This window comes from Exophiala spinifera (genome assembly GCF_000836115.1).
Source record: "Exophiala spinifera strain CBS 89968 unplaced genomic scaffold supercont1.1, whole genome shotgun sequence".
In the NCBI taxonomy this organism is placed as follows: Eukaryota; Fungi; Ascomycota; class Eurotiomycetes; order Chaetothyriales; family Herpotrichiellaceae; genus Exophiala; species Exophiala spinifera.
In genome coordinates this window covers 3,140,094-3,150,645 of record NW_015622513.1, presented here as the reverse complement: position 1 = coordinate 3,150,645, position 10,552 = coordinate 3,140,094, and the positions used below count along the sequence as shown (strand labels likewise).

At 51.8% G+C, this 10,552-nt stretch overlaps 4 protein-coding genes across 4 annotated transcripts; 1 reads left to right on the top strand and 3 right to left on the bottom strand.

Annotated features, from left to right (window-relative positions):
* Positions 1-241: 241 nt before the first annotated feature.
* PV08_01176 (uncharacterized protein) lies at positions 242-1,358 on the bottom strand (the record flags this gene model as incomplete). Its single annotated transcript, XM_016375541.1, has 2 exons — positions 242-480; positions 539-1,358. 2 exons carry the CDS (start codon positions 1,356-1,358, stop codon positions 242-244), a joined length of 1,059 nt encoding a protein of 352 aa, XP_016240817.1.
* Positions 1,359-2,700: 1,342 nt separating this feature from the next.
* PV08_01175 (uncharacterized protein) lies at positions 2,701-3,898 on the top strand (the record flags this gene model as incomplete). The annotated part of the gene is made up of 3 exons (XM_016375540.1): positions 2,701-2,945; positions 3,016-3,727; positions 3,797-3,898. The coding sequence occupies 3 exons, from the start codon at positions 2,701-2,703 to the stop codon at positions 3,896-3,898; spliced, it is 1,059 nt and encodes a 352-aa protein (XP_016240816.1).
* A 1,340-nt stretch (positions 3,899-5,238) lies between these two features.
* PV08_01174 (uncharacterized protein) lies at positions 5,239-6,838 on the bottom strand (the record flags this gene model as incomplete). Its single annotated transcript, XM_016375539.1, has 5 exons — positions 5,239-5,267; positions 5,315-5,465; positions 5,571-5,600; positions 5,747-6,279; positions 6,538-6,838. The coding sequence occupies 5 exons, from the start codon at positions 6,836-6,838 to the stop codon at positions 5,239-5,241; spliced, it is 1,044 nt and encodes a 347-aa protein (XP_016240815.1).
* A 789-nt stretch (positions 6,839-7,627) lies between these two features.
* PV08_01173 (uncharacterized protein) lies at positions 7,628-10,287 on the bottom strand (the record flags this gene model as incomplete). Its single annotated transcript, XM_016375538.1, has 3 exons — positions 7,628-9,184; positions 9,232-10,066; positions 10,124-10,287. The coding sequence occupies 3 exons, from the start codon at positions 10,285-10,287 to the stop codon at positions 7,628-7,630; spliced, it is 2,556 nt and encodes an 851-aa protein (XP_016240814.1).
* Between the last annotated feature and the right edge of the window lie 265 nt (positions 10,288-10,552).

The window sequence follows — 10,552 nt, the reverse complement described above, 5'->3', positions numbered from 1 at the left end:
TCATGCTTCACATCAAAACTCTGGTTCTTCATTTGTACATCATGGTTGCCACAGGCGATGGGTTAAGTTATACATCAATCCGAAATGAACCGCCATGAGAAATGGGGTCTCATCTCTCCTGTCCTCCTCAGACACTTAGTCTCCATCCATCCCTCAAATGCGGATGAGCGGGAGCGTCTCTGGCGAGTCCCCGTCTCCGTACTCTTAAAGAGTACGGAGACTATACTCGTGTGCATATTTTCTAGGCACGACGGTATGCTCGAACGACTCGCATCTTGGCAGGTGGGGAGTCTGCACCACCATCCGGGTTGGTGACGGTTCCTGGAAAACCCAAAAGAGTGTTCCAGGTGTCGGCAGTGGTTTTGTCACGGGTACCGAGGGCTTGGATCTGGGCCTGAGCATCGCGGCAGAGAGACTTTGCTGCGTCGTTGGCCTCGCATACATTCGTCAGTTGGTCACAGATACGGTTCGTAATGATGTCTAGAAATAGTCAGTGCCCTGTCAAGCTTTGCATCATGCTTCGAGTGTTTAAACATACTAGGGTTCAAGGCCTCCTGTTGTCCCTTTGCGACCAGAGGGTCGATCGGCAGGAAGGTAAATTCAGTGGCGGGGCGACCGCCGAGTCCGCCTTCGAACTTTATCGTAGGCTCGCAGAGACCAAAGTCGGCGCCAGAGGTGTCAGCCGAACCACCAGTCGCGGCCGCCGCAGTAGTCGTAGCAGCTTCGGCGGCAGCAGTGGTGGTCGAAACGGCGCCTCCACATGCAACAGCTGCAGCGGATGTAGCGACAGCAGCAGCAGTGGTCGAGGCTGCTCCAGTACCGGCCGAATTACCAGCAGGAGCTGCCCCAGTAGCGCCGGTCGAATCTTGAGTAGTGAAATTGGTGAATCCATTCTCGGCAAGTAGGTCGGCCACGCTTTTCCCCGTGGCATCCAGTGGAGTAGCTACAGTCTGAGCAGAAAGAGCATTGGCAATATCAGAGCCAACAACACTTGGGTCGATCAAGGGAGTGATACCACGGAGGACATCAGTCGCCGGCAATGTTGGATCGCTACAGATGGTAGGAATTGACTGGACAAATGGATTGAAGTTCTTCTCAGCAGCAACGAGCCCAATGGCAGCAGCAATGGAGTCGGCTCCGGTTCCTAGCTCCGCGATAATCTGATCGGCTCGCGTGAGTTTGGCACAGGCGTTCGTGGCGGCAAGCAAGTCGCTGACAGCCGCACCAGCGATGGTTTGTGCTTCACCAGGGTCACCTCCTTGGACCGCGGCAATTGCTGGGATCGGGATTTGCTCCTGGCCAAACCGGGCGTGGGCAACCGCAATAAGCGCCGCGAGGGCACTTGCTTGAAAATGCATATTGCTGCTTCGAACAATGCTGGAGTATAGGTAAAGAGTGACAGGCGAAGTTGGAAATGTGGAAAGAGAGACTAGCTCGCGCGAACAGAGACCAAAAGAATGGACCGACCAGCGGATGAACAAGAGAATTCAAGAGAAGATGCTTGATATGAGAATGCTGATATCTGAGTGCAGTGGCATTCGTACTCACCTTATATACCTACCTCAGCTTTTCATTCCCCCATCGGCTTTGCCAAGTAGTCAGCCACGTATCTGCTGAAGCGCAGTGACCAAGATTGCTAAGATGGTTGCTCTCGAACCTGAAGGCGAATTTGTCGAGGAAGCTTCTGTAGTCCTGCCAAGATTGCTCTAGGGGGTGGTCCTTCGGCGTCGATAACCGTGCAAGCGAGCGAGGAGCAGCTGATGGATGGTACCAAATCCATCTAGTGACCTGATGTTGGCTGTATCAGCCTGACAACAAGAGCCTACCTTTGCTGATAGTAAGATTGCCGGCAGTGGGCGGTAGAAATGTCGACCATAATGGTTGTTTGGAAAAAGGACGTTGATGAGGCAAACGCTGTCTCAAGTAAGGCGGATGGTTTCACGTGGAAAGGCTAGCTCAACCCTGCCCTCGCCTAGTCCAGGGGGTTACAACACCACGGTGAAAGATCGAAACCTAGCCATCTAAAATCTTGGAAGGGCGTCCCCGCAGTTATGAAGCCATGATCTTGAATCGAGCGAGAAGACTTCAGGATCTTAACATGTGGATAAACCAGTCATGTTTCGGATGTTCGCGAAACACTCAAGGAGCAGCCGAAGACAAGCCGGGCGGTTTACGGGTCGGTGGAAGAGGGGAAATGTCTGAAATTGCATTGATGAAATACACCCTTCCCAGGGATATGCAATCTGGTGAGCGTACATACAAGAAATGACTCAGTTGGATACTGTCGCAATACCGAAAATGAGGACGGCGTTTCTTGGGGCTTCAAACGCAGGATGAAAGATCCACAGCGGTTTTAAGACAAGAGACAAGATGAAAGGCACACTTAGGAGCATTGAGCCTAACGATGGATGGTACTGGAAACTATTGTCGGTGCTGGACTGTCAACAAATAGAAGCGAGCATTGTACTCGGATAGAGTTGTCGACTCTTGTTCCTGTCGTGACAAAAAGCAGCGGGACAGGAAAGGTGTAATTGCAGATACCGCACTAACCATATTAGGTCATTCCTAAAACAGCGTGTTTAGAGTTCCTCATTGGAATTTTTGTGAAATCCATTCGCAAGATGAGCTTTACCCTAGGATCGACCATCGACGGTCGCACACGACACCTCCCACAGGTCGAGGACGCCTTCAGAGGTCAAAATGGCAACATCAAGGTTTTCCACGGTCCTCGCTCGAAACTGGAAGACTCTGAACAATACCACCATCTGCAATCGTTGTCTGCAGTCACGGAGATCCGTCACATCCCAAGCAGCCGCAGCACCGTCAGACCCCGAGCTCGAACAACTGACCTCCCTATCACAAACCACAGACCTGACAAGTCACGTAAAAGACTTTGATCCTGTCAAGGTCGCGAAAGGTCGAAGACGACAACTCCCACCTAGCAGGTAAGATCGCATCTCTCCCACTCTCCTCGGCGCGGTCAAAAGTCCACAAAGCGCTGACAGTTCTATAAAGATACCAGTTCCGCAGTCCCAAATATGACCGTGGTCCTCTTCACCCTCATCAGCCTCTCCCTCCCTCCGATCCGGCTAGTCGAGAATTCGTCCCCGGTCCCTTTTCCACTCCTCGACTGGAGCAAGGATACCACAGCATCATCGCTCCAGACTTCATGACTATGTGCTACCAGCATACCCCTCCCGGCTTCCGTGCTCTCGAGAAAGGTCCACGCCTACGTCCGTGGATAGGAGACTCGCCTTACTTTGCAAACAGACACCTCCGTGGTCCTCGTGGTGGAGATGTTCTGCGTCTGCTGAGGAAACCAATCACATTCCGGAATGTTCCCATGGTTGAACGGGTTACGGTGCACGCGTACGTCAAAGAAGCGTTGAAAAGGGGATCATCGCACCTCCACGTAGCAGGCATGGTAATGCAAGCCATCACCAACCACAGGGCTGAGATCCACCGCTCGAGAACAAATGAAGCCACATGGGGCGTCATCAAGGGTAAGCCGTGCAGTATGACGGTCGACCTGAAGGGAGAGGACATGTACCACTTCCTTGGCAAGTTGATTGATGTCGTTCTGCCGCGAATCAAGGATTGGAATGGTGTACGCGCCACGACTGGAGATAACAGTGGAAATCTCTCGTTTGGGTTGAACCCGGAAGTCGTTGCTGGCTTTCCAGAAATCGAAGTCAACTATGACGCCTATCCTGGAAAGATGATTCCTGTATGTTTGAACCTTCCTGACGGCACCCTTGTTACATATGGTCATGATAAGCTAATGGTTATTCAACAGGGCCTGCATATCACTATTCACACCACCGCTACCTGTGACAAGGACGCTCGACTTCTTCTTCAACAGCTCGGTATTCCGTTCTACGGCAAAATTGTGGATTAGATTGTATCGACATCGCCGTGACATCCACGAACAGAACAGTTCTCACCCAGGTGGCCAGCTATAAAATTATACCTTCTCGAGCGTCTTTGAATCCAGAGATGGGATTATTGAAATCCTTGGAGTCACCCGGGGTATTGCCTCGAATGGTCTAGTCTGGCAGTGCACTGAAGGATTGCATCCTAGTCGATGCAAGAAGACGACGTCGACGAGCGCAGTTCTGCTATTGGAATTGATCTTAGCAGATGCCGAGTCCAAGGCATGAGAACGTTGCACGGGAGGTATAGGACCCTGTCACGAATACATACCAAGGGTTGTCCGTCAATGGCCATGTCTTGATTATTAGATGGGGTTGAATGCCATGTACCAATAAAGGACGAAGTTGCATGCATGGATATGTGTATCAATTTCAAACTGTTCCGATTTATAACATTACCGATGAACTGGACAGCTGGAAGCTCTTGTCACTCTTGGTCTCCCACGTTACGAGGCTTGTGGAATAAACCAGAGGTGTAGACTCGGATAAAGTTGAACAGGTACACAGGTGCACAGCACATTGATGGAAGTGCCGGGCTTGGTGTAGACAATAAATTCGACAGAGGCTGTTCCTACATAGGTACAAAGTACCGCTAGCGACCTAGAAAGCACCTTAAGGGGACCATGTAGGTAGGTGCCTGGGGTAGCTGCATATGACAAGCAACAACACATCTCCCAGACACGGTTCTCACAAGCCCTAGAAGGAGAGTTTTTCTCGTCTGTCGACGAATTAACCACTTGTAAACCGTGACCTGTACCTGACAGTGTAGGAGAGCGAGACGCGTTCATTGAAGATTTTGAATTATCCCGGCTTCAACCTGGGCCCAGAGACCGAGGATCTTGGGATCACCTATCGCGAGAAAGACAGGGATTAGCATTGGCATCGGCATCAGCATACGCAGATATTAGGTGCTCTCGCGTGGCGCATCCAAACGGGTAGTAGGTGCTCTTGTGTAGCACGTTTGAATAAGTACGCGCATCTCCACGACATGACTGGGCGAGGGCAGCCCTTGAATGTACGTGACGCTCCAAAAAAGGAAAACACTGCGGCAGACTTACCAAACGGAATGATCTGGCTTGCAATGATGCCGCCGATGCCCTAGGAGTACGGGGTGAGTATCGTTAGTCGAGGTGCTAGTCAGGCCAGTACCGGGGGGGGGGGGGAAGGCTCTGTCGGAAAGAAAGGAATAAAAGCATCGAACGACCCTGCCGAGGGGACTCCAGGGAAGGTGTAACGTACTCTCTTGCGATCAGCCCACCAGAAGAGATTGGGAACTAGTTGGATACAAATGTCAGTAACTTTGTAACTACTGGGAGACGCAGATGTTGTTGATATCTGGGTGGGTGTGTGTGGGAAAGAAAGAAAACAAAAGGTTAACTTACGGCCTGCCCACCACCCTGTGCCTTCACTGTGCACTGCCGACTCCCTCAGGTGCAGGAAGAAAGTCAACCCCCACCCCTGAGGAATGTCGTGAGGCTCCGGGTATAGTTCTGGGAGAGCGTTGGCGTACATCGGCTTCGGCGGGGTGATGGCCTGTCAAAAGAGAAGAAGAAAAGGCGTAGAGTAAGTATCGTATACGCAATTATTTCCCTCTTTGCCAGAAAGAGAAAGGGAATATATTATAGTATCCTCGCTTACCTGTCGACCAAAGTTTGGCATCTCTGGAATCTATTGTTGGTTCGAAGAACCAGTGTCAGCCAGCCGAAAAAAAATAGAGCAAACCCGAAAAACACTGGAAGAGCACGCCGTAAAGTGATGACACACACACACACACACACACACACACACACACACACACACACACACACACATACCTGGTTCGTAAACATGGTGTCAACAGTTTCCTTCTTGAGAATCGTTGCACCAGTGCCGGGGTGAACACCGTCATTCAACACCGTAGCTATGATCTGGGCATAATCCGTCGGCCGCGCGAAGCACCCGGCGCCACCGGCGTGGAAGGTGGTGTCGATTTCCTCCTTGGTCTTTGCGAAGAGAGGTCGTCTGTTGAGATGGCCGTCGGGATTCAACGACAGGGTCCCGTCGGGCGCGCGGGCGTTCATGTACGCCAGGTCGGCCCTCATCGAGTCCGAGGGGAACATGCTGATGTGCTTGAGGCCCATGGGCCCGAAGATGTGCTGCTGGAAGTAGTCGTTGAGTTTCAAGCCGCTAGCTCGCTCGACGAGTTGACCGGCCCAGTCGATGTTGATGCCGTACTCCCACACTTCGCCCGGCTGGTTCACGAGGGGCTGCGACAGGTAGTCATGGTAGGAGCCGGAGAACTCGTCGATGCCCAGCGGGCCGGCCCAGTCGTTGATACGGTCATCGAAGAAGGCGTAGGCGAAGCCAGCTGTGAAGGAAAAACCGTGTCAGTCAGAGAGATCAGAGACTCGGTTTGCCGTCATCAATATCACGGGTGCTGTTGCCAGCTTAGCTTGCTTGCCTGTGTGGGAAAGGAGCATCCTCAGCGTGATGCCTCTCTTCTTTGGTACGAGTTTGCCGTCTTGCCAGACCTGCACGGCTTTGAGCTCCTAGTCTGGAGTGTTAGGGCCGCTTGATTTTACCTTCGCCAGGCACAGGCTAAGCCAAGTTTCTTCTGATGTGATACTTACCGGTGCAAGCTTCTCAACCAGGGCGACGTCGTCCAGCGCCAACTTCCCCTGTTCGACAAGCTGCATGCACGCGATGCCGGTGATCATCTTGGTACAGCTCGCAATCCAAAAAACATTGTCCATGGTCATGGCCTGGCTCTTGCCAACCCCAACCGTGCCGGATGCATGCTCGAAAATCGACTCGCCTTGCTTGTTGACGGCAGCGAACACCACACCTGGGGCACCGGTCGCGTCCGAAGTTAGAGCGTCAATCTGGGATTTCAGGGACGGGATTGCCTGAGCTGCGATTCTGGCCATTTTCGCTCGATGAGTTGGTTCTTGTATCCTTTCGCTCGGGCCCTCAAACTATGAAGCCTGTGTCTGTCAGGTGAGCCTATATAGGAAATGAAGACCTCCTCGACGCAAGCTTAAAGATGAAGGCTTAACAAATTAATAATACGTCTGTCAGGTCCGAGGTCTGCAGGCTGCTTCGAACTCTGTCCAGGCAGACCCAGAGACAAAGGCGGGGAGTCAGACTTTCATATACATTTGTCTGCCAAAGCTACTTGTGTCCGGAATCGGCTGGACGGAGGATTTCAGACCAGGTGTTCTTCGGCAGCCTTGATGTTGGTCAGTGAAGGCCATGGCGGAGCCCAGGTAGGTGTGTCTCGTAGTTGCTGACTCGTTTGGATCAGAGGTGCCTGCTTCTTCATTGGTACATGTTCCCTCGGGCCTGGGAGGTTTCAGCAAAAAATGAGGGGGAGACGGAGACTTTCTTTGAGGAGACTGAGGACTGAGGACGGATGACAGCGGTGGGTCTCCACATCACATCAGATTGTGTAGGCCTCGGTCAATGTTGTGCACGGTCAGCAGTGGGGAGAGCTTGCGAGGAGAGATCGGGTACACCATCTCGGGACATCGCCGTCTTCACTGTTATTTTTCTGAGTGGACCGAGTTCCTGAACTTAGAAACAACTTGCTCAGCGAAGGAGTCTTCAGCCTCGTCCGACTCACACAAGGGAGTCGTCGTCGACGACGACGCAAGCTGACCGCGGACTATCGATGCGTTTGTGGGCATCACTCCCCTTTTGACACTATGGGTGGCCTCTCATATATGCATAGTATCTTGAGCGTTACATTTATCAACCTCGCCGGAGATAAACACTTGGACGATGTCTGCAAATGCCCTTGCGATGCCTCCCGTCCCTAGTCTACGTAGGACACCTTCCAAAACGCAGAGAGTCCCCGCCTTCATTTCTGATGTGTTGGCATTCAGAATCCGGTCAAGATCAGAAATAGCATCGTTGCAGCTCCCCATTTCCAAAGTAAAAGCCGGCGAAGTCGGGTTGTCGCCCTCGCGCAGTAGTCTGACCTCCGGGCAAGATTCCAGAGGCTGGTGGTCTGAACGCACCGAGAATGTCCACTCGCGTTGGTCAGTCGCTGCAGCATATGGTAAATATAACATGTAACAATACCAGCAAACTGCGGCCGAAAACAGGATACGTGCAGTATGGAGTGGGAAGAAAGAGCCCATGTTCACGGAAGTCATCAGGTTTTGCAACAATAATGCATGCAATAAGCACCTTTTGGAGTCGGGCGATGCCACCCAGGATAAAGCGTAAGACCTTGTTGAGTCAGATATTAGCGGTCCCTCTCTTCCAATGGCAAGCTCCAAAACGTCCAGGTCTGCCGTCAGTTGGATAAAAGAATAATGCCATAGTGGCAACATTGTGAACGGCGCCTCGGGTTGCATAGACGTTGTTCCTAGTTCTCGAAACGGAGTTGGCACCGAGATGTACCATGACACAAGATCTGACTCAAACTTGTGGGCTTGCGGACTGGTCAGACATCCCATGTGCCGAGCTTCGATGATGGAAGGACTAATCCCAGATATTCGCGTGTATACGTTGAGCATATGATCCTGAGCAGGCCACACAGTCACAGGAGTCTGTAGATGTCCGGCCGAAGCATCGCTCTCGGCCGTTTTGGTCACGAAACTGCCACTTGACAGTTGGTCAGCCTGCCTCAGCCTATCTCGTTGCTCTGCCCTGTATCTTGTGGCCCATATGGCAGCTGTTGGAGCAGAAAACAGCTCCGCAGAGCATGCTGTAGGTAGAGATCGAACGTTGTGCCGCAACAACGGTTCGTGATGGAACAATGCTGAAACCTCGGCATCGTGGATGAAAAGAACAAGTGCGATTCTTTTCAGCTCTTCGTCTCTTGCCCATCCCCTCCAGGCATCATTGAGCTCTTCGGGAGTTAGATCTTCAGCAAGTTCAACGGTGCGAGTGTCTTGGAAGAGTTTGTTATGTCGAGCCACTGATATTAGGGATCCATGGAACGCTGCTGCCGTCAACAAATGAGAAGGATTGCCTGAGAGAAGGGCAAATGTTTGGCCGATCATGGAGGTTTTGAGGACATTTCTGACATGGTCGGGCTTGTGCGAAAAGTTTTCATCCCAGGTAGCAGCCAGGACAGCCTTGTTCACCCTCTCGAACAGCATGGAACCGGCCTTGTTGGCCATAGCCGAACCTAGCGAGATGCTGCCGCCACTACAAATCGATAGTACTAGTAGCGCATTGGCTCTTGTTGGACGAAATGTCGGGCTATGGATCATCGGGAGGGTGACATTGAATCTGGTAAAGAATAAATGGATGCATAAATTCTGCAAAACGTTGGCACACGACAGCAAGATGGAGGGGGAAATCTTACCAGAAAATCGATGGAGGGTAGAGGTTCATCTGATGAAGGTACTCGAAGCCTTCCCGCCATATTCACACGATATATTTCATCAATAGTGGTATCGCTCGGGGAATTGCCATAGACCGGAGTGATGGTACCCGGTCCTGAACCTGCCCGATATCCGGTGTCGACGGTACGGATCCGAGTGTACCAGATGCTTCTAAAGTCTAGCAGACGTGGCAGTTTTCGCAGACCAGGTTTTGATTGGGTTGCCAAAGCTGTTCCCAGGTCGTTATCATAGTCGAAGGTCTGGTTTGAGTCTGTCACCAAATCACTTTCAGGAAATCCAAATGCAGCGAGGTCGAAGTCGTGGCCTAGAAGCCAGTCGGCAGAGTTCTGCTCATCATGTGCTCCTGTGAAAACTAATCCTTGAGTACAGGTGTTGTGGGAGTAGATGCTCGTAAGGTGAGAGCAATGTGTACCATCAGCTGTGCCAGTACCCGAGACCGAGGGAAGACTTTGTGATGTTGGAATACCTCGGTCGTTGCTGAAATTCTGATTTTCCACGGAATCGTCGAAAGAGGCAGCAGAAACATTTCCCTGACCATGCTGGTGCTGGGAAACAGACACAACCCCGGTTGGGGCGCTGTCTTGGTCAGAGCGCTGGTTAATCCGACTTCTGGGAGTATGCAGCTCTGGTGGTCCAGAGTCAGGCCCATATGGAGGAAGGAATGTATATTGAGCAGGTGGATGAGATGCTGCACGGTTGCTCGCAGAGCTAATGCTTGCGTCGGTGTTGTCTTTTCCAGTTAACTCACGGTTTGCGGTCTTCTGGTGAGTTCTCGCATGGCGCAGAAGTGTGTCACTGGCAGAGTTAGACAGTCCCGCGGATGCTCCAGAACCCATCAGCAGATCTACTTACTGGCGGGGATAGGATTTCTTGCAAGTGTCACAACGAAATGGCTTCTCTTTGGTATGTGAGCGAACATGTCGATGATAGTGGTCTGCCTTGTTGAACTCCCTCTGACAATAAGGGCATTGGCGCGTTCGACGAATGTCCTGCGTAACCTCAATGCTGGTGGCCATTTGCGGAGACCGAACAAATGGAATTTGACGTGTTGTCACCGGTGATTTTGGACATGGTTGAAAGAGGTGTGAACGTGCGACTCAACCGCCAAGCGCTCAGTCTGATCGAACTACCGCCGGCAGTTCTGAAATAGGGGCCTAAACAATGCTTCGATCTCGAATGGGACCGGCCGCAGGGGTGTGAATTGCCGTGTCCGCAGCATAGAGCTTGGGTTGAATCGAGAGCAAAGGAGGATGAGGCAGTAGTCAACCAACACATGGAGAT